This window comes from Pelodiscus sinensis, chromosome 19 (genome assembly GCF_049634645.1).
Source record: "Pelodiscus sinensis isolate JC-2024 chromosome 19, ASM4963464v1, whole genome shotgun sequence".
Taxonomy (NCBI): domain Eukaryota; kingdom Metazoa; phylum Chordata; order Testudines; family Trionychidae; genus Pelodiscus; species Pelodiscus sinensis.
In genome coordinates this window covers 22,684,315-22,707,304 of record NC_134729.1, presented here as the reverse complement: position 1 = coordinate 22,707,304, position 22,990 = coordinate 22,684,315, and the positions used below count along the sequence as shown (strand labels likewise).

The window sequence follows — 22,990 nt, the reverse complement described above, 5'->3', positions numbered from 1 at the left end:
TTGCACAGGGCAGCCGGCCCCGCAGCGGCCCCGCTCTGCACAGGAGAGAGCAGGGCCTGGCTGGAAGCTCCCCGTCCTTTGGCACATCCCCTCCCTGGGCATTCACTGCTCAGCTCCCGCAAGCCCCAACTAGAAGGGGGTTCACTGGGATCCGTTCCAGAAGCAGGCAGCGGCCTATTGTGCCGGGCGCTGCCCAGACACAATGTGAGCCAGTCCCCGCTGTGAAGAGCAACTGAACAGCCAAAGGGCAGGCGGGGAAACCGAGGCACGGAGCAAGAAAGTGACTTGGCCAAGGTTCCTCCCCTAGTCACTGGCAGAGCTGAAGATGGAACTCAGGTTTCCAGCTGGTGCCCTATCCACTACGTCTTACTGCCCTTTCCAATGCAAACCTTCCCTGCAGGAAACGCCAACCCTGGCAGAGCCCTCTGTCTTTCCCTCAGAGAGAGGCTTGTGGGGGCCTCAGAGACAGTGGTGTAGTGGCTAGAGCACCGCACCCAGCCCTGTTGCTGACTCGCTGGCTGGCCTTGGGAAAGTCACGTCCCCATGTCGTGCCTCAGTTTACCTACCTGTACTGGGGGGCTACTGACACTTGCCTGCCATGCGTGGAGGATTGTGACACTCCTGGGGGCCAATCCCATGGAGGGCTGTGCCCCTCCCTCAGTATCCTTACGGGATCCAGGTCCTTGCCTCGTGGCTGCCTGCCCAGTGCTTTGAGGTCCTCGGATGGAAGTGGTAGAGGTAGGAGCACGTCCGTTCCTTGCCTACCTGCAGGATGCCCCCTGTGGAGCGGGACGAGCTCTCTGCCAGGGCTAGCCACCCCCGACAAGGGGCTGCCACAGACGAACCCAACCCCTTGGCTCATTGCCCCTCCAGAGTCAGGAATCGCCCCCCCCCCCCCGCCTCCCCCCGTCGCTGGCCAGATGGGTTCGGCCATTCTCAGGCTGGTTTCTCTGTCTCCCTTCCCCTCTCCCCTGGCCCCTTTTCGCGTTCTCTCCTTTCTTCGCCTAGACAAGCTGAGGCATTAACGTCCCCGCTGCAGGCTCAAGTTACTCCCCTCCGTCCCGTCCTCCCGCATTCAAGTGGGGCCCTTATGCTCAGCCTAGGCCGGAGCTCCATAGGACACCCCCCGGGGGACTGCAGGGGCTTTTCCAGGCCCGGATGGCCTCACCGCCCCTCCCGCCAGGCGCTGGGTTGCTTGAAATTTGCCGTGGCTCCCAAGGACAGACGGGAGGCCGCATGTCCGCACTGAGCTCCCCCTCGCTGCCTCCCAGGGCACAGCTAGGAGGCGCTAGACGGGGCAGTGGATTGGGCCTCCTCTCCGCGGCTTCCAGCATTGCCGCCTTAGCAACGCCTGGGCTCCCCGGGGGATCTCGTCCCAGCCGAGCCCCCGTTCTCCTGAGCGAAGTCCGTGGAGTTCTGGGCTGCTCGCACAGAGACCTTTGCAGCCAGGTCTGCTCTGGTCTGACACTGGAGAGTCCCCGGGCGGGTAAAGCACAGGGGAGATTAGGCCTGGCATCTTGAGCCACGGGTGTGTGTTTGCTCCGCAGGGCAGGACCCCCCAGGCTGGCCTGTTGTGGGTCCAGTTGTGCCAGAGCGCTCTGCTTTGCAGCCTGATGGATGAGACAGGGTTACAGAGCTGGGGGGGGTGTCCATAGGTGTTGGAGCCCCACATATTGGTTTGTTGTGTTCCCAAGGGCTGGCCCCTGCAGCCTGCTCCCCGCATGCCGTGGGGTGGCCCTTTGATTTTGCAGCATTTTGCTGGGGATCACGGTTGTGCTTGTAGGAAGAGAGAAGAAGGGAAAAAAACCCACAGAGACTTCACAGCTGGATCAAAGGAAGTAATGTTCGGGCTGCTATTGACTCGCCTGGATGTCACAGTTCCCTGTTTAAAGGGCTGAGCGAAAATCCCAGGGGCTTGCGGGGCTGGCGGCTCCAAGGGGGGGTCATTCCCGGGGGTGGGGGGATGCTTGGAAAGCGGCGAGCTCGTTAGGCAGAGCCCAGGCAGCGCTTGGTGGCGGGGGACATGCTTTACCTGGCCTGGAGGACTCCGCAAATGAGCATTTTGCTGTCATGCCTGTGAAGTCACTGGATCGCTGCGGTGCAGGGGGGCGGGAGGATAAGGATCCGGCTCCCGCACGGAGGAGGACGGGGTGGCTGGGGCCAGGGGGGTTGGCCGGCGATTGGAAGCTGCTTGAGGAAGCAGGGAGGTGACGAGTAATTGGGCTTTAAAACCTGGCAGGGTCATTTTTATGACTGTGAATAACGTTTTGTGGCTGAGTGCACCAAGGTCATGCTCAGAGGAATCAAACCGCAGGCTTCAGAGCTCAGGCAGGCTGCTGTGGGGGAGTGGTCAGGAAGGAATCTGCTCTCCCATCGCCCTCCCAAACCCTCCATCGCGTAGAGGGGGCGGGATATGGGGAAGGGGGACAGCCTATTTCCCTCTGGAGCATCAGCGGGGATAGTGCTGAAAGAGAGATGTCCGGAGCCAGTGCAGAGGCTTCTGTGTTCCACAAGGCAGTGCTGCCTAGTGCTTTAAGCACAGGCATAGGTTGGATGCGTTCTCCTCCCAGCTCTGCCCTGTGGCCCCAGGCAGCGTGATGCTCTGTGCCTCAGTTTCCCTATTGGTAATACTGTGAGGTTGGCTTCACCGCTGCTTGCCAGGAGCTTTGAGCTGCACAGAGGATCTGTTGCCGCTAGAAGGGGCAGTTTTAGGACCCACTTCAGTCACATCAGCACCCGGGGAGAAGGAACATGCCGGAAGGAGGTGAAAATACAGCGAGGGGGGCAGAGCAAGGGAAGGAGGTGGGGGGCAGAGGGAGGCACCATCCAAGGGGCTCGTTCGGGGATGTGAACAACTAGTCGCTTCCCCGCCCCCCCTTGCTGCCTCTATCAGAATGTCAGACTCAGAGTCCCCAGCTGACCCCGGGCTCCATGCGGCGCTGCTGCTTTGAAACGCCACAGGGAGCAGGGGGCCAGTGAGGGACTCAGTCAGCCCCCCGCCGGCCCCGTGCTCCCCGCAGGGCTTTTGCCTTTGAACTCAGGGGCTGTTGCTACACTTCAAAGGCAGAAGCGGCCTTATCGACTATTCGATTCGCCGATGAATCTGAATTTCCCATCCCTAGTGCAGACTAGGAGCACGGGGCTTACCCAGCTCTGTCCAGTCGGAGCAAAGACCATGCTGGCAGGGGCCTCTGGCCCCAGATCCTGCCTCTGAAGGTGGCAGACGCCCGAGACTGGAGAGCAAAGCCCCGCAGTGCAGCCTACGGTGCCTGCTGTCCTAGAGGAAAACATTTCCTGGCTCCAACTGATGCTCAGATCACTCCTGGACGTGTAGGCTGGCCGGAGGTGGGTGCGTGGGGGTCGCAGAGAGCTGGGGAAGCGGAGGGGGCGTACGGGGAGGATGTGGGCATGGGTAGGGGGGTGGGAATGGTGCGGGCACAGAGACAAGCAGGGAGCTCGGTGGCAGGGCCACGCTTGGTGTATGGGGTGCCCAGCCGTCACCTCATTGGATGGGACTATCCCAGGATGAGAACCTTAAGCTGAGACAAGGGCTGAGATGGGGGCCGGGGAGCGATCCTGCCCTAGGTGAGCTGAGGCAGAGCTGAAAGGGGGCCCAGAGGAGAGCTGGGGGGAGAGAGCCGTCCCCGGGCCCTCAGCAGGAATGGGAGCTGCTCGGACCCCTCTGGGGGCCGAAATTGGACCCCTGGGGCTAGCTGGCCCGTGAAAACACCTCCCCCTGTTTCTGGCTGAACCGGGAGCCTCTTTCCTCAGCGCAGGTGGGGGAGAGCAGGGCCGAGGCAGAGAGCAAGCGTGCGGGTGGGAGTGGTGAGCCAAGCGCTTCTCGGTGTCAGGGGGCATGGCGGGGTGCCCAAAAGGCCTCGTCTGAGGCCTCCCCAGAAGGCCGGTGTCACCCGGGCTGTCGATTGGCGCGAGACCTAGGAACGGAGGAGCTGCCGGGAGCTCTGCACCCAGGCCAGAGAGTCTGGTCTCTCGGCCTTGCCGCTGGAGCAGGCGAGGCGAAGGTAGCGCGTGGGCTGCTTTCGGCAGGCGGGGGAGACGCGCTCCTCCTTGGTGGGCCGCTGCGTGCCGTGGGCGTGTCGCGTGCTGAGCAAGGGCCTGTGGAGATGGGAGATTTGGGGTGCAGATGCCGCACCTCCCCGTCCGCCCGTCCGCCCGCCTGGGGGCTTGATCTTGTGACCAGGGGATTTGGTGGAAGGGGCTGAAAGGGAAGGAGAGGCAAAGGCTGGGGAGCTCTGCTGGGGGGCGGGGGAAGGGCTTGTGAGTCCAACTGAGGCTCCAAGCAGCATGTTGTGGCTTTGCTCCGTGTCCCCCTTTGTTCCTGCTCTCGGGACTCGCTGCCCTTGGCGTGGCCGCTCACTGAGCGGACGCGGGCGCTTGCTGGCGCTATAAATAGCGCGGCGGGCGGGGTGCGAAGCGGAAGGGTGATCCTGAGTTCTCAGCTGGCGTGGCCGGCCCTTCGGGAGCGGGGACTCGGAGAGGGGTGGGAGCAGGGGGCCGGGCGCTCCGGAGGGCTCCCCCGGTTGGGTGCGACAGGCAGGGTGGTGGAGTCGGGGGGATGGGCCACACCAGGTGCCTCCCATGCCTGTGTCGCCCCAAGGGAATGGAGGGGGCAGCTAGTTATGCCCCCTCCCACCTTGGGGAGCTCTCTGGCTGGCCCTGCCTGCTCCCATGGGCACCGTGTGGGTGTTTTGCACGAGGACACTTGTGCACCCCCTGCGTGCGCCCAGCATGCACCCAGCCACTCCGCGCTCCTGTGCGTTTGGGTGGCCCTCGGGGAGGTGCCCACTCTGTTCACGCATCCGCTTAGCGAGGGCCTTCCGCGTGCGCAGGGGCGATGGGCCGTGCCCGCGGGCCCCCCCCCGTCCCAGGCGTGTCTGCAGAGACTCGTGTGCTTTGCAGGTGCGGCGTGGGCCTGTTGTGCGCGCAGCCCTTCCATGTGCAAAACGCTCACCCTGCACAGTTCCAGGCTGCCTTAAGACAGGCTGGAAAGGAAGAGCAAAGGAAGGCCGGGGGTGGAAGGAAGGGGCCTGGAGCGGGGAGAGGAGGAGGTGTAAGTGCGCACTAATTCCGAGCAGCTCTCGTTTGGGTAACGAGGAGTCTCGGGAAGCTAGTAAAAGGCTGCAGGTAAATGAAAAGGCTGCTGCAATGTCTCCTGGGGGGCCCATTGAGGGGGGCCAATAATTCAGCACAGGTGGCAGGAGCTAGGAATGGCCACCCTGGGGGGAGACACTGAGTCTTTAATTAGCGTAATTAAGCTGTTAATGGATTTTTTTTTAAATGGCCCAGGCAAAGAACTCATCACAGGGCTGGAGTCCTGGGGGAGCCGGTGGCGGGTGCCTCGGACATGGCAGAGAAGAGAGGCAGCCACAGGGAGCCAGGGCTGAGTCTCAGGTCTTCCACCCCTCCCGGCGCCACTGCCAGGGTCTAGCTGAGAGCCAAGAAGAAACCACCAAGCAGGGGGCAGCCAGCAGCCAGGCAGTCAAGAGCGACAGGGAGGCCCCTTGCAGGGGTATCAATGCAGCGACATGGCGTGGGGGTTGGGCCCTGCCCCCACTCTGTGTTGGCCATTGAAGAGTGAAAGGTAGCCTTCTGGCTGGGAGCTAGGAGCCAGGAGACTTGGGTTCAGTTCCCAGCTCCCTGGATGTCCTTGGTCAAGTCCCTTAACCTCTGTTCTCCCATGTACAGTGGGGCTAATCATCCTTCCTTTCAGCCCAGTCCAGCTGTGGATTGGAGGAGAGATGGAAGGAAAACAGAAAGAAGGGGGAAAAGAATCCACATCAGTGCCATTGTCTTCCACGCATCTGTGCATGTCCCGGTGTGACTGAGGCCGGCTGTTTGGGCTGGACTGCGCAGTTGGAGATGCTGTGTGCACACAAGGCGCCCACAAAAGACACACATTTGCCTGGGAAATACCCATAATACACTGCACGTGTCCACTGTGTGTAGCCACACAGAGACTATACCCACAGGTAGGGAGTGCACAAAACGCATACGCGGCATGCACAAGCGTGCACAGACTAAAATTGATCCAGGAGATAAGTGTACCAAATACCCACCAGGTGAGTGTGCATTGAACACACCCACACATTCCCCCAGCGTGCACATGGTACTTTCAGGCTGCACCCACACAATGCACAAGTGCCCCCTCCAAATGTCTGAAGGGGCACAAACGCATCAGAGGACACCCACCCCTTGCGCACTCGCAGAACACATGTATGTGTAAGGTTATGTCTAGACTACATGCCTCTGCCGGCAGAGGCATGTAAATTAGACTACCCGACATAGTCAATGAAGCGGGGATTTAAATATCACATCTCTCCTCCAGTCCACAGCTGGACTGGGCTGAAAGGAAGGATAATTAGCCCCACTGTACATGGGAGAACAGAGGTTAAGGGACTTGACCAAGGACATCCAGGGAGCTGGGAACTGAACCCAAGTCTCCTTGCTCCCAGCCATAAGGCTACCTTTTACTCTTCAGTGGCCAACACAGAGTGGGGGCAGGGCCCAACCCCCTGCTTCATTCAAATAAAAATGGCTGCCGCGCTGGGCCGGCTCAGCTGATTGTCGGCACAATGGGGCAATCAAGACGCGGATCAGTCGGCAAGGAAAGCCTTTGCCAACCGAGCCTTTGCCGACCGATCCTGTAAACCTCATTTCACAAGGCATAAGGGATCGGTCGGCAAAGGCTTTCCTCATCGACCGATCTGCGTCTTGACTGCCCCGTTGTGCTGATGATCAGCTGAGCTGGCACAGTGCGGCGGCCATTTTAATTTTAATTAGGCAGGGGATATTTAAATCCCCGCTTCATTGACTATGTCGGGTAGTCTTTTCCATGCCTCTGCCGGCAGAAGCATGTAGTCTAGACATACCCTATGTTACCACAGGACCCACAAAACACAGGCAAAGACAAAGCGCAAGGCCAGATGGCTGATCTGTTACACCGGTGTCAATCTGGAGTGACTCTCAGCCCTTTCCACGTAGCATTGACCAAAGCGTGCACTGTAGCCGGTGCTTTTTTTGTTTAAAAAAAAAAAGCGTCGGTATTCCAGGGAAAAGTTGTTGAGCTGTGACTGGAGGTGCCGGTACTGCATCTGGATGTGCCAGTACTGAGAACCGGGCAGTACCATCACAAAAAAAGCACTGGCTGTAGCCGTGCTCACATGCGGCAACAGTGCGTGGCACGCTAGTGCGCTCTAGACATCTACACTGCAGGCTTTTTGCACGAGAAGCTTTTCTCGGAAGAGCTCTTCCATCAAAACTTCTTGCACAAAAGCGCGTCCACACTACAAAAGCCCAGAGCAAAAGCCATGTGCTTTTGCACAAGGGAGTGTCCACACTGCATGCACGCTCTTGAGCAAGAAAGCTCTGATGGCCATTCTAGCGCACTTGTGCTTTTTCTAATGGGCTCTTTTTGCACAAGAAACCCCTGCGGAGTGTCAGAACTCTTGAGCAAAAAGGAGTTATTCCTTGTAGAAAGAGGTATACCTACGCCGCAAAAAGCCCTCCGTTCTGCCGTTTTACTGTACATTTTCTTGTGCAAAAACGCGGTTGAGGCGTGGATGCTCCGTGGGGTTTTGTGCAAAAACCCCATAGTGTAGGCAGAGCCTCAGTGAACAACGGCTAGGTTAGTCAAGTTTCAAACCAATGTGAGACCAGAAGCTCCGAGTGCAGGTAGGCCCCTCCCCACGTGGCCTGGTCCTAGCTCCTTCCTGGATCCCACACTCAGACCCAGGCAGTTGCCTCCCACCCCAATAAGGACAGTTCGAGAGTTTCTCCTCCACTCCAGCAGGCTCCTCTCTTGCGGAGCTAATCAGCCGGAGGAGGAACTGGCTGCCTGACAGATCACTGACAAGCAGCGAAGTATCTCAGGCTGCCATCTCAGACCCTTCTAACAAGCTCATTAATTAAAGGCTGATTTCCCTGTCAACAGAACCCCCACTGTCCCCACACACACACGTACCCCTCCGCCTCTCAGATCCCCGGCCCTTGGATTTGGAAATTAACAAAGCTGCCAGTCCTGGATTCAGAAGGCAGCCAAGTGTGGTGTCCTGTCGGGTTTTCCAAAAGCAGAATTGGGGGATGGGGGGGAGGCGGTTTGAGACTGATGCGTGGTTGACTTTCAAGTCAAGGCACCTGTTTCGAGGAGGATCTGTCCCGCAGCCCTTCATGCTTATGGCTCCACGCTTCCCTGGGCACTTTGCAGTAGCAACTCCACCCCCCTCCTGTCTCGGTGCTGGCTCTGTTTATTCACACGCCGACCTCCAGGTACCCTCCCTGGCCCCAGGCCTCCCAGCATGGCTCGGTGGGGAAGGTACCACTCCGGCTTGGGGTTTGGAGGCCTCTGAGCAAAACCTCTCCCCTCTGAATCTCTGCTCCACTCCGTGCGGTGCAGGGGGCGCTGGGCTGCAGGCAGAGATGGGGATGGGTCAGTAGGGGGCGCTCTGCCCTGTGAGTCAGTGCTGGCCCCAGTGTTCTGGTGCAATAGGGAGGTTAAATTGCAGTAATCAAATTACGGAATTTCCATCGACCACTCGATTAATTGGTAAGGGGGGGGAACCGCAGAGCTGCTGTGGGGTTGGCTCCTGGCCTGGGAGCTAACCCAGGCTCTTAATACATTTAAAAAGCAGAGGCGCAGCGGCGGGGGGTCCGGGAATCAGCTGTCCTGGCTCATGCCCAGTCCCCCCACTTCGCCTCTGCTTTTTAAATATATTAAGAGCCGCCAGGTAGGGATGTAACAGTGCAGTTGATGTAACCGATAAGCAAACGCTTATAGGTTAATGCTATAGACTACACACATCCCCCCTCCCTTGCCAGGAAACTTTTTTGCAGGCTGGCCAGCAGCCAGGCTCAGTCCTGGCTCGGGCCGGGGCCGGGACCTACCCCTGCTGCGGCTCTGCATGTAAAGTGTAGTAGGAGGCAGGCAGGCAGCCCGGCTCAGTTCCAACTCGCGCCAAGTCCAGGAGCTCAGACTCTGCCCCGCTGGCAGGGGGTTCCTGGGGATTGGGGCCGGAGCTCACTGGCTGCCGGCCCCGCCCTTGGGGACTACAGACTAGTCGAGTCACAGATACGAATTCATGTGGTTAATCGACTATTCCCATCTACAACAGGGGGAGGCCGAACTTTCCTTTCTCGGCAGCTGCTGTCAGCGGGGCCCTGATCTTGGTTAAGGGCTGTTGTAGCAGCCTAACCCCTCTCACCGGCAGCAATGTCTGGGGCGAGGGAAGAGGAGATGCTGTGGGAGGGCTGTTCCCGATCCCAGGGCAGGGAGGGCTCAGAGCGGGGTTGGGCGCTTCGCCCACAGAGCCTGTGGCGCGACGTGGCCAAGGAGAGCTGGCAGCAGAGTGTCTTGTAATCCCGCCTGGCGCTTGGTGCAACGAGGTTACTGGGGGTCAGCTCAGCTCCATCCACATCCCCTGGGGCTGGCCTAGGACCAGTGCCCCATTGCTGAAAAGCTGCTTCAACAGGACCCATCCCGCCCCGTGCACGTATAGAAGTGCCCTGCTAGGGCACGTGAAACTCTAGGCCTTCAGAGATGGCCAGGCCATGGTGAGCGGAGCGCACTTGCCCCGGCCGAGGGAGATCATAAGAACATAAGAACGGCCGTACTGGGTCAGACCAAAGGTCCTTCTAGCCCAGTATCCTGTCTGCCGACAGTGGCCAGCACCAGGTGCCCCAGAGAGGGTGGGCCAAAGACAATGATCAAGCGATTTGTCTCCTGCCATCCTTCTCCAGCCTCTGACAAACAGAGGCCAAGGCACCATTTTATCCCCTGGCTAATAGCCTTTTATGGACCTAACCTCCATGAAATTATCTAGCTTCTCTTTAAACTCTATTATAGTCCTAGCCTTCACAGCCTCCTCCGGCAAGGAGTTCCACAGGTTGACTACACGCTGTGTGAAGAAGAACTTTCTTTTATTAATTTTAAACCTGCTACCCATGCACGTAACCCCTGGGAAAGGCAGGTTTGAGCAGGTGTCTCTTGGGGATACAGGCACCTCTCTCCATTGCAGTATTCATGTTGGTAGAACCTCCCATTGTAATGTCCATTTCATGCCCGTAACGTGGAACGTGAGCAGGCTGTGCTGTGCATGTGTGGGTGTGTGGGTGCACACATGTGAGTACGAAGGATGGTGCTACCTGTCAGGTGCTGAAGGGGGGCGATCAGACGTGAGAGGGAAAAGCGGGGCGGAGAAGGAGTGAGTCACGGCCGGTAGGTTGTGTCATGTTGCGGAGGGCACAGGACTGTGTGGAAGATGCGGGGAGTTTTGTGTGTGAAGTGTTCTATGAGGTGTGAAGGGTGTTTGTGCCAATTTGAATTGACTGTGTGTGTTGTGTGAGGCTAAACAAGGCCTGGGTATTGTGCTAGGGGAGGCATTAAGTTACGTGGGAGTGTTGTGTGTTGTTTGGACGCAGCATGTTTGTGCCACGTGGAGCGTGGGGGTTGTGTTCTGGCTTTGTGAGTGGATCGAGCGGGGATGTGAAAGTGTGACCGTGTACACGGCTCCCGGTTCCTGGGAGCTGGCTGCCGCCCCGCGTGTAACCGTAGAACCACTGACATTTTCAGTGCTTACCCGGTTACTTAATTCCATGCGCTGTAACATTCCCTAGTATTGAGTGGGGCGTTTGCAGGGAGCGTGGGCGTGCTGTGGGAGCTGAGTGCGTATTGAGCCAGCGTTGTGAGTGTTGGACTGGGGTGTATTTTGGAGAGGATTGTGCGGTTGTATATGTTAGGCTAGGGTGGGATTGTGGGGGGTTGTGTGTATGCTGGGCTGAGAATGGGGAGGTTGTGTGGACTCGGCTGGGGTGTTGCAGTGAACTGACGTGGGTTGGGGGGGTTGTGTTGGCCTGAGGAAGGGCTTGTGTTCCCTAGAAGGCTGTTTGCTGGGCGAGGCCCCTCTCTGGGTGTGTAGGACCCCCATCTTCCCAGTGCGGGTGCTGGCCGGAGGCGGGACCGGCTGTGCCCGATCCCAGCCCCGCACCCAGGGAGATAGATTGGTGAGAAGGCAGGTCACAGGTGCCAGGGCCAACGCTCCCTTCATCTCCTCAGCTCCTTTCTTCTCCGGGTGCTTCAAAATCCACCCGCTCCCCTCTCTCCCGGAGCTCAGCTGCTAATGAGCTGCGCAGCCCGTTGGCCAAGCCGCTCTCAAAGGGCGGCGCAGGGAGAGGAGGCTGGAGGTAGAGAGGGTTCGTGGCCCCCCCTGTCCCCAGTTTGGGGGGGTTGCATGTGTGACTGAGCAGGAGTGCACATGCTGTGTGCACCTGTGTGTGGGTGCATGGGAAGGTGTGAGTTTGTGCGTGTCACTAGACCCACGAGTGCGAGGAGTGTGAGGCAGCACGCAGCTGTGTGCCGGCAAGTGTGAAATCGGCATAATTGTCGGCGCACGTGGCTGTGTGTGCGTCGGTGACCGGGTGGGCAGTTGTGCAAATGTGCGAGAGAAGAAGGGCATGTCCATTTCAGTGTGGGCGTTGGTGGACGAGGGTGCGACAATGTGCCAGTGTGCGCAGGCGAGAGTGTGAATACATTGCTAGTGAGTGTGCACCTTGGCGCAGGCGTGCCTGTGAGTGTGAGTGCGTGGGTGCGAAGCTGCTTGCACTCCCAGCTGTCCAGTGCACGGCTCCAGGGCTTCCCGACACACCTGTGGCTCCCCACCTAAGGCCGCCGGGACCTGCACTCCTCTTACAGGTAGGAGCAGCTTTGAAACAGGCAGCAGGGGAGCCTGTCCCCGAGGTCCTGGGGGCTCACGTGCTCAGCTCTGCTTTTGTGCCTGGTGCTGCCCTGCCCCCAATGCATCCCCCACTAGGGAGCCCCTGTGCTCACACCCCCTCCCCCCCGCGCAGGGCAGAGCCAGACCCCAGGTGATGCAAGCAGAGGCCTGGGAGCCAGGAGATCCTGAGCCCTGAAATTTCCCTGCGCTAGAGGAGAATTCCGCCTCTGCAGCTGCTTTGGGTCTTGGCCTCACTGGAGTGTTCCCAGATCCGGATTTGCTATTGGAGCATCACGTGGAAGCAGGGCTGAGTGGGCCAGGCCTCAGGGCTCTGGCAGGGAGTTACTTGGATTTCTTGGGGCAGCTCTTGGATTTCTACAGATGCCATCGGAGCATCTTGCACTTAAAAAGCGACACGTTTTTGCTCATTCTTCTATCACCCGTCTCGTCAGAATAACCCCTTGGCAACCAGACCCGAAGCGCCGTCTCTTCCCCTGTTCTCCGTTGTTTCTTCTTCCACCCGGCGGGTTCATTATGGTAGGGTTGCTCCTCAACTCTGGGCCCTGTGTCCTGGTTTCTTATGATCGAGACGCTCAAGGAAAGCGGCAGCCAGTTGCTTGGAAGAGATCTCCGTTCCGAGTCCTGCTTTGCCATTGTCAGGCTGCGCAGAGCAGATGGGCTCTGCTTTGTTACTGCCGAATTGCTTACGAGGGCCAGGCACCTGTCAGTTATCTCTGATCTAAAAACGTAGCCATATATTTTAAAAAAAGAGCAACGGAAGCTGTTTCTTTGAAGGGGAAAAAACCGCCTCCTGAAATCGCTCGGAATTTGCAAGCAGACCGAAGATGAAAATAAGGCAGGTCGGCCCCAATGCCAGGCAATCTCCTTTTAAGTTGTTACTTAAACTTTGCGATGGGGTTGTGATAACGAAGGAGGCAATAATTGACATGCAAATGAAGCGCTGGATTTTTTATGTCTCTGAGAGCCGCCTTGTGAATTCTGCCGGGGTTCCAGTCACATGGTGGTAATGTTTAAAGTCAACCCTGGATGCGTCAGAGAATAATTGTTACTTTTACGGCCCTGGGTACATCGAAAGGGTTTTTAAAAATATACCGCGCTGGGTCACCCTCCATCGGATGGCTCATCATTCCCCCTCTGTAAAACATTAAAGAGGAGCTGCAGTCGGAAACGGAGGCCTAACAGCCCGAGGCGGGCGGGGGGAAATGAATCGGAGGCTCTCCAGTGCTTATGGGCTCAGATGGCCTCTGTGGCTAGTATCTGAGCTCATTACAATCTTTAATGTATTCGTCACGTGACATCACGCAGTGTTATCCCCATGTCACACCAGGGAAACTGAGGCGCGGTGGGGGACTGTCTACACTTGAGGCCAGGCCCTAGTGCCTTTGCTGTTTCCACTCCGCATCGTAGTTGAGTAGGGGGACGGGTCAGAGCTCACAACACCCTCTCTGACCCGTACCCATTCCCAGAGGAACATGCCAGCTCTGAATCACTGCCAAGAGTGACGAAGGGGATTTATCTTTTGTTAGCCTGCGGAACCCATTGCCACAAGATCCCATTCCAGCCATAAGCTTAGCAGGATTCCAACCAGGGGCTGCACATTTCTATCGGTGGTGAGAACATGCAGAGTTTTGGGATTAAAGGATAAAAAATGAGTTTTTGAAAGGATCTAAACCTCATATGCCAACCTCTAACGAATGGGACAAGGAGAATTTTACCCCAGAACTGCCTCCCACGGGGTCCTTGCACCTTCCCTGAAACAGTGGGCACTGGTATAGGAATAGAAGGTCCCTGGGTCTGACCCGGCTCCTATGAGCACAGCGTGTAGGCAGCCATCCTGCCAGGCTCATGTGATACCATGTGTCTCCATATAGCGATTGTCCCAAACGACACCCTTCTAAGTGACAGAGGCAAGGGATCAGGAAACCTAAATGCTCTGTCCGCTGCAATTATCTCATTCATCATAACGAGTCCTTCTGCCCCTCCCTTCCTGGGTGATTCCTCGCGCCAGGAGCCCCGTGTGCCGCTGGTTAGGAAGTGAGGGGCCAGGTCTGGCTTTGCTTAGCGCGTCCCAGCTGGGAATCTGCCCAGCGCCTCTGAGGCTGTCTCGCGAGGGGGATGAAATATCGACTCGGCGTTTGGTTGGCTGCTTGCCCGGAGGCCGATATTAGAGACCCCTTGGTGAGACAAGGCAGCTTTTAATTTCTAATTACGCGGGTTCCTCCTCGCCGCCTGTCATGGGCTCCCGTATTATTTACGCCCCCTTGGGGCTGGGGCGGAGGCCTTGGGGCAGGGCCTTGTACAGTCGGAAAGACAAGGAAGGGGGCAGGTGTAAAGGAGCTGGAGAGGAGGTGCGAGCTAGGTCTGCCCCCTATGTCGAGGCAGCCTGTGTCTAAGCAAATGCTTCCTGCTGTGTTAGAGAAGCCCCAAAGACCGAGCGGAGAGGGGGGGCATCCATCCAGCCCTAAAATTCCTCTGCCCGCTGCCCCACTGCAGTCTGAGCTGCAAGAACTTTCTAAGGGTCCCCTGCCACACACACGCCCGTTCCTGCTTCTCCGTACGCCCCCCAGGGAAGAGCCGTGGGGTGTCACAGCCTGGCACTTCAGGTGATCTTGTGCAATTTCACCCTTGAGGGCTTCTTCTGCCTAGGACACAGGGGGGAGAAAGCGTTTTGATTTAAGCAGAGTCTCAGCTCACTGGTTACATGAAATTGACTAATCAATTAAATTGTTGCTCACTTGTTAATTACAGCAACTGGACAGCAGCCAAGAGCCCTGGGGCTCAGTTCCTTCTGCTTTCCCCTTCCCCCTCCCCCTTGCGCCCTGAGTTCTGGACACCCCTGGACTTGCCTGGTGACATCGCTTCTGCTGCCAGAGAAATGCAGCTCGTTGGCAGTAGGGCTTCGGCATGGGGGGTGGGAGGGGCAGGGAGCCTTTCTCCCCCAGGAGGTTCAGCTCCGGCAGTGGGGAATGAAGTGGCGGGGAGGAGGGGGTGTTAAGCCGCCTGTTTCAGGCTCCAGTGTATTTCGATTGATTTTCCAACACACGGTACATCCCGGCCTGATTGCATTTCAGACAAGAAACAAGCGCAAAGCAGCTGAGCACCGAGCTCTCTTTGGGATACAATGAGAAACTATCGCTCCCGCTGATCCGAAAGGCAGCAGGACTAGGGCAAGAGGAAGGAAGGATGCTCCAGCAGTTTGCCCGCTAGCCTTGGGTTTGGAGACCCAGCATCAGATCCCTCCTCTGCCACAGACCCTCTGTGATCTTGGGCAGGTCACTTAGCCTCGCTGCACTTCTGTTCCTCCTTCTGTAGCAAGGGGCCAGGCGTGTGGTAAGGATAAAAGCATTAAAGAGCCACCGCACCTCGTCAATCTGTGGAACTCCTTGCCTGAGGAGGTTGTGAAGGCTAGGACTATAATACAGTTTAAAAGAGAACTAGATAAATTCATGGAGGTTAAGTCCATTAATGGCTATTAGCCAGGATGGGTAAGGAATGGGGTCCCTACTTTCTGTTTGTCAGAGGGTGGAGATGGATGGCAGGAGAGAGATCGCTTGATTCCCTCCCTCTGGAGCACCTGGCATTGGCCGCTGTCGGCAGACAGGGCATTGGGCTGGATGGACCTTTGGTCCGACCCAGTATGGCCGTTCTGATGAGCTCAGAAACTGCTGTAGTGGGGCCGGATCCGGAAAACAAAACCGGACTGGGCAGGGGGGCTCTTTAGGAGCTTCCCAGTGCAGACACTCCGCTGAAAATTTGTCCGAAGGGATGAGGAACGTTGGAGGGTTTCCATTGAGTCATCAAGGAAAAGTTAATCAATAGACCCTTAGAACCGTAGGGTCTGGAAGGGCCCTGTCTAGTCCAGCCCGCTATGCTGGGGCCAGATCAAGGATCCCTGAAGCATCCCGGACAGGGGGTCTTTCCCAAGATTGGAGATGCCCAGGTTTTTTAACCTTTCCCCTTTAGCCTGCAAAGTTGTGGGACACGTCTGTGTGAGCTGCTGTCTTCCTGCTGGCTACGGAAGACATACAAAGTGACAGGCACAATGTTGCAACCAGTAGTGTAGTCTGCACCTGTATTTAATCCCCTGGAGAGAGAGAGAAAAGAGCAGCCGGTTGGGGAATCTGCTTTTCTCTTTGCCCTCTTGGGGCCCCCCGCCTGGGGTTAAGTAAAAGACGTGGTTCAGGAAATCCAAGCAGATGTTTCTTCAGGGCATCTCTGTCCCCCTTCCTGCCTCCTTTCCTCAGGACCAGGGTCTCCACAGAACCCAGCTCCCCAGCTCTTGACAGCGACACTCCGTTGTGACAGGTTTTGTGCTGGGCTCTGTGGGCGCAGGCCCCCAGGGTGCTGACGGGAGGTCGTCTTACCACTGATCAGATACTTATTTGGGGGGCGTGACGCGGAAAGCCGCCCGAGGGCCCCCCCAAAGGCTAATGGCTCCTGCCCGTTTGAACGGAGGCACGGGAGTTTTGCCTGCAGTGGGCACGAAGCCGGAGCTCGGAACCAGCTGGCAAGCGATCTGGAACTCCGGGATGGTGCTGGAATGAACTTGGCGGGGTTGGGGGGTTGGAAGCCAGTCTGGCTGAGCACCCTCATGGGCCATGCTTGCTCTGTGGGGCAGGACCAGTTCCAGGGATGGGCCCCTATCAGATGGATGGGAAGTGGGGGCTTCATTCTTGTTTCTTTTTTCTTCTGCCTCTCTCTCTCTTTATCCCTCCTATTTTCTCTCCTTCTTTCACTCTTGATAAGTATCTGCATTGACCCTCTCCGCCAGCTTTTCCGTCTGCCTGGCGTCCGTTACTGAGCATGGTGGGGGCTGCGGAGAAAGCAATGAGCAGTTCCAAGGGGCTGGGGGATCGGTGTTAGAGCTATAGCGGGGGGGGGGGGGTCTTTCCGCGGACCTGGGGGGCTTCATGAAATGTGGCTCCTCGGCGGTGGTGTGAGCGCGGTGGGACCCCGCAGTCCTGCCGCACCACGCTGGCGAGGGATGGGTTGTGTCCGTGCTGTTGTGTTCATGTTGTGGTCCCATGTGTGGTGTGTAGTGTTGGGCTGGGTCTGTGGGGCGTGGAGTGTGGGGTGCTGGGATCTGGAAGTGGGGTGCGTCAGGGAGGGCTCCACCAGGATCTGCCTGTGGGATGTGTCAGTGGGGTGTGTCGGGGGCGCTGTGCTGGGGCTGGTGGTGGGGTGTGTCGGGGGCGCTGTGCTGGGGCTGGTGGTGGGGTGTGTCGGGGGCGCTGTGTTGCCCATGGGGTGTGTCAGGGGTGCTGTGCAGGGGCTGGTGGTGGGGTGTGTCGGGGGTGCTGTGCTGGGGCGGGTGGTGGGGTGTGTCGGGGGCGCTGTGCTGGGGCTGGTGGTGGGGTGTGTCGGGGGCGCTGTGCTGGCCATGGAGTGTGCTGGGGTTGTGTCTGTCGCGGCGGGTCCCCGTGTGGTGCCCTGGTCAGAGACTGGCTGGCTGGGCCCGGGGCTCTGGGTGGTGTCAGCACTTGGGTGACACGGCTGCAGCGTACCCGGGCTCCAAGCCCGACGCGTGAGCAGCTTGGCAGCGCTGTCCCCACCCCCACCCCCAGTGCTTGGGGGGCCGGACTGCAAGGTGACCGCACCCCCATCCCTGAGCTCCCCCCACCCCCAATTCCCTGAGGTGAGCCCCCCCACAACTCCCTGCCCTGTCTCCTGTTCCCCCTCCACATCTGACTCCGGCACCCCCACCCCCTGTCCTGGGCCTTCCACAGCCCCCGCCTTGACTCCAGCACCCCCCCACACCCTCCACATCCGACTCCGGCCCCCCATCCCCTGCCCTGAGCCTCCCACACCCCCAAGCCTCTGCCCTGACTCCTGCATCCCACCCCCAAGCCCCACATGCTCCTTAGCCCCCTCTAATAAGCTCCCTGCCCTGAGCCCCTGGCATGACTGTCCCACATTTACATTTGCTACAGGCACCGTCCCCCCCAGCCTGACCCCTCCCCCCACCGGAGCTGAGTTGCTTTCACCCCCGGGGGAGGGGCCCTCATGCCCGGGGGACGTCCAGGGTGCAGGGTGGGGGAGGTGCTGATCTGGCCCCAGGCCCTGCTAGCCTGACCCGGGGGCAGTAGCCGCCTCCGCTGCATGGGCAGGGTTCAGCGGGGAGGCTGGCAGCCCCCAGGGTAGTCGGGCCCCTGCGGATTTGGATCCTCCTCCTGTTTTTTGTGGCCCCTCTCTGAGCCCCTCGGACTGAGAGAGGGATGGGCAGTCGGGGGATGGGGAGAAGGAAGGGGAACCAGGGATGGGGGGGCTGAAGGGAAGAACGGCTTTTCCCAGCATATTTGGGATTCTTTTGTCTGGGAATGGCCCAGTTTCCTTCACCCTGCAAAGCAACCGCCCCCCCCCCCCGTGCCCCCGCACCCGCCGCCTCCTCCGTGACAAAAGCAGCCGCTCTTGGCTCCGCGCCCGGTAGCCTGCACCCCAAGCCCCCCCGCCTCCCCCTCCCCGGACAGAGCAGTGTGCCAGGGAGCCGGTGCCCCCGCGGGGATCGTGGGCCCCTGGGAGGAGCATGGGGTATCCCAGCCAGACTGCCACTTACCCACCCTCTGGGAGGTTGGCAGCAGGCCTCTAGGGGCACTGGGCTCCCCCAGGGATGGGCTCCCGCTCAGGGCCTGCCAGCCCCATGCTCTGGAAGCCGGGGAGTCTGGGTTTTGTCCCCGCTGCCAAGCATGGGGGGCCCCAGTCACAGCGCTGGGACAGCAGGGCAGCTCCCGCATCACCACCATTTTGGCACCACAGCCTTGCACCGAGGGGGAAACTGAGGCACGGAAGGAGTGAGACTTGCCTGGGGTCAGGGGCAGAGCCGGGAATAGAACCCAGGTGTCCTGGCACACAAGCCCCCTCGTTCTAACCACTAGATCCCCCTCCCCATGCCAGAGTTGGGGCAAGAACCCCGGGGTCCCCAGCCCCTATCCTGGGGTTACAGAGCTCCGTGTGGAAGGGGCCCTGCCAACAGTAATGAAGCTGAGTGGGGGGTGGGGAACGTCTGTCTGACTCCCTCCTCACCGGCCCCCCGGGGCAGGGGGAAACCCGAGCCGGGCCCCTCCCCACCCCCGTTGGGAGCCGTGATGGTGCCAAACAGCTGCTTCCATTAGCTCCTTTGAAACTGGAACGGCCGGACATTCCCTCCCGGCCCCTTCTCGCCTTTTGGGGGCAGGGGCGGGGGGAGGGGAGGGTTTTCGCTGCACCTGCCCCCTGCTGGCTGCTGGCTGTCCCCACACCCTCTCCCCTGGCCTCACACCCTGGCGCTCTGCTTGTGCCGCTGCAGGTGTGAAGGGCGCCCGTCCCTCCCGGAGACCATGAGTCCGCCCTGCGCTCTGCTCATCCTGCTGCTGCTGGAGGGGGCCGGCGCCGCCTTCCCCGAAGAGCCGGGGCCCATTAGCGTGGCCCCTGGAGACTGTAAGTGAGGGAGAGGAGGGGGAGGGGGGGCGGGAGAGGAAGAGCTGGGAGGGGGGAGCACAGTCTGGTGCATTCGCTTGCCAACCCCCCCGGATTCATTGGGCTCCACATGGGGGCAGGTGCAGCAGGCCGGCTGCGCAGCAGCGGATTCGGGGCGCAGCAGGGAGCTGTGTCGAGGGCAACCAGGGTGGCCCAGATGGAGGAGCTGCCCCGGGGGGAAGGGCTGTATTGGTACTGGAGGGGTGAGACTTGCCCGGGGTCAGTGGCAGAGCCAGGAATAGAACCCTGGCACGCAAGCCCCCTTCTTCTAACCACTAGATCCCTCCCCTGCCAGAGTTGGGGCAAGAACCCCCGAGTCCCCAGCCCCATACAGCCTCCTCCTATCCTGGCGTGCCAGGGAGAAGTCTACAGCAGGGAGGGGCTGTGTCAGCTGAGCAGGAGAGGGGCGCATTGGGCCGAGCATCTAATGTGGCACGTGGCATGGCAGGTAGACGGGCGTGGGAATGGGGGTCGCGTGGCAGAGCTGGGGCGCTGGGCGGCTCTTCCAAGCCAACGATGGAGAGTCTCCGGGTCAGGATCGAGGAGCATCAGAGTTCGGGGGGGGAGGGAGGAGAGGGGAGGGGGGGAACCTCGCTGCTGAGCAGTCAAGCCGAGCTGATGGGGGAGACCCGCTGGGCAGCACTGGAGCAGTGGGGAGCTAGCGGGTGCTGCTTTGCTGTGTCCCCTGGCAGACGTGAAGCACTATGCCGTGTTCGTGGGCAGCGGGCAGAGACGTTTCTCCAGCCTGGACGGCAGCGGAGCAGAACGGCTCAACATCCAGCGCATGCTGAAAGTCAACAGGACTCTGTACATCGGCGACAGGTAATGCTCCAGGCTGGGCGGCAGGCCCCAGACGTGGGCACGCCCAGCCCAAGACACAGAGTGCCCAAGAGGAAGGGGAAGGGGAGAAGGAGAGGAAGGAGAGGAATCGGGGGGAGAGAGGATGGGGGGACGGCTGGGCAGACGAATGTCAGTATCGATATATGCAAAGTAACGCACACTGGGAAACCGAATCCCCACTGTGCGTATACAACGACAGGATCTAAAGTAGCTGTTGCCACCGGAGAGAGAGTCACTGTGGACAGGTCTCTGAAAACATCTGCTTCATGTGCAGTGGCAGCCAAAAAAGCAAAGAGAAAGTTGTAACTCACTAGGAAAGGGATGGGTCATCAGACAGGACGTATCAGGTTGCCTCTCAATACAACCAGGGTGCACCTGCAGCTTGAATACAGCAGGCAGATGTGGCCATCCCCTCTCAAAACAGATCTCTTGGCGCTGGGGAAGGTAGAGGAAAAAAAGCAATCAAACTAGTTCGGAGGATGAAACAGCTTCCGTAGGAGGAGGGATTAAAACGACTGGGATTTTTCATCTTGGAAAATGGATAACTAAGGGGGGATATGACAGAGCTGAATGAAATCAAGAACAAAGGGTCCTTCAATGAAATGAATAGACAGCAGATTTACAACACGCCATAGGAAGTGTTTCTTCACACAACACACTGTCAACCTGTGGAACTCCTTGCCAGAGGAGGTTGTGAAGGCCAAGACTGTCACAGAGTTCCAACAGAGCTATAGAGATTCATGGAGGATAAGTCCGTCAATGGCTATGAGCCAGGATGGGCAGGGTCTGGGAGGTGTCCCTGGCCTCTGTTTGCCAGAAATGGGGAATGGGTGACAGAGGATGGCTCGCTCGATGGTTCCCTGTTCTGTTCTTTCACCTGGATTGGCCACTGTCAGCAGACAGGACACTGGGTGAGAGGGACCTTTGATCTGACCCAGTACGACCGTTCTTGTGGTAGAAACACAGCATCCCTGCTTCACTTGAGCCATGCAGGTGGGAGCGAGCAGGTGACTGGGTTAGTGATGGTGTCACCCAGATGGTGGCCGCAGGTCTGGGGTGACTGCGCCTACGTGGACTCACAGCCTTGATTTCAGGGCTGGCGTTTGCTTGCCACGTTCACCCTCCAGCCCTGCAGAGCCGCAGCGGCCAGGCCAGTCTGAGCTCTGGTCACAAAGCTGCCTCCTATCCCTGCTGCTGCAGCTGCCAGTGGGGTCTGCTGTCTCCAGGGCAGGGTTTGGCACATTGGCCAGACAGTTCTTGCTCAGTTGCTCCCCAGAGCTAATCTCCAGGGCACCCAGCCACTGCAGCAACCCCAGCACGCGGCGATCGAGATGCAGCCCGCGGTCCCAGCATGCCTCGCTCCCCCCTAGGCCTGAGTAGGAGGTGGGAGACGTTATCCCAGCCTGCAACATCTGCTTAGGTTTGAGACCATGTGGGCTGTAGAGAGACTACAAATCCCAGCATGCAGTGCTCCGTTTAGCGCTGAGCGGCTTTCTGCTCAGCTTGAGCAATGCATGCTGGGAACTGTAGTCTCAAGGCTGCATCAGCATTAATAAAAGGAAGGGGGGCTACTTCATGCTCTATTCTTGTAGGCTCCCTGGGACCCTGCCCAGCATATTCCCAGCTCAGCCCTTGGCTGGGCAACGCTTGGGCACTCCCTGCTGGCCGGCGCTGGGAAGGAACTATTTTCCATCGGCTTTGCTGCCCGCCCAGGAGCATTAGAAGACAAATGAAAATAAATGCGTGTTTAACTTAGTCATTCATTAGCCCAAATGTATCGGGTTTGGCCAGCCCTGTTTAATTGAGATGAATAAAAACCGATCTGGCCGCTCGGAACATAAATTACCCACTCGCCGATCGGCTCCATGAATCATAATTTTGCCTCAGCACTTACCCGCCGGCAGCAGCACTTAGGCAGTGAACTTTTAACATCCAAGGCTGCCACTTAACTGCACCGATTATGGCGGAAACCGGCACCATAAATCAGCATAAAAAGCCGGATCGAGAAACAAATTGCCAGGGAGAAGGGCCTGTTTTCCTCACCCACTTGGGTCAGGCAGGGCTGGAGCGGGGGGGTTGCCATGCACTGGGAACTGGTGGCTGCAGGGCCCAAGATTCGTTCTTTGTCCCTTCTCTTCCTTGTCCGTGTGTCCTGCCCGGCCAGCCAGCGTCGGGGCCTCCTACCACCCACCCCGGTCCCACGGCCTGCCAGGGGTATTAGTTGGAGGCTCCCTCATGGAACCGTGAGCCTGGGTGTGTACCAGGTGTGGTTTCCCACCTGCCTCTTCTAAAGCGAGAGGGAGACCTTGGCGTGAATTTGTAACCCACACACCTCGGGGGGGGGGAGGGGTGCTTCGCTGTCCCATGCAGTGGCATTTAGACCACCAAAATGAGAAAGAAGAACAAGGGGGCTCTACAGCCTGAGCTGAGGGCCAGCTGGCTTTATAGCTCACACTGAAGAGGCTCCTACACTAAGTTCTGGAGGTCCCAGGTTCAAATCCACCTGGTGGCAGTTCCCTGGACATTGCAGTCCTTCTTCTGGGCTGGCTGCCCTGTTCCCACCACCTCCTGATTTACACACGCCCTATTGTCTGCCATACCAGATGGAGGAAGCTGTAATGGGGCAGTGGGTCTGTACCAGTAGAACCTATTTCCAGCCCTCCCTCAAGTCATGACTCTGGGCACAGTTCTCCTGGGCCAGGGCTACTCACCTTCGAAAGCCCCGGGGGCCACAGTGATACTCAAAGCACAAGCTGAGGGCTGCCACTTAAGTGTGGTTGCATGTATATGCCAATAGTTTCTTTCACACTGACAGGCATGTGTCCACTGGCTCCTGGCCTGCCTTGGAGGAGCAGAGGGTGCTGTCTGGGGTGCTCTGCTCTGTTTCCCCTTCTCTGCTCCCAGCCAGCTTCACTCACCTCCCTGATTTTTCATGTGCTGTCCCCTGGAAT

The 22,990-nt window shown here is 58.8% G+C and overlaps 1 protein-coding gene across 3 annotated transcripts in view; it reads left to right on the top strand.

The window, feature by feature from the left end:
- Nucleotides 1–22,990, top strand: part of SEMA6B (semaphorin 6B) — a 90,064-nt gene that overhangs the window by 36,330 nt on the left and 30,744 nt on the right. For all 3 annotated transcript variants that reach the window (XM_075903047.1, XM_075903049.1, XM_075903048.1), the window contains exons 2-3: nucleotides 19,030–19,160; nucleotides 19,892–20,021. In XM_075903047.1, coding sequence (XP_075759162.1) covers nucleotides 19,061–19,160; nucleotides 19,892–20,021 — 230 coding nt within the window. In that variant the 5' untranslated portion in view covers nucleotides 19,030–19,060. The remainder of the gene's footprint in view (nucleotides 1–19,029; nucleotides 19,161–19,891; nucleotides 20,022–22,990) is intronic.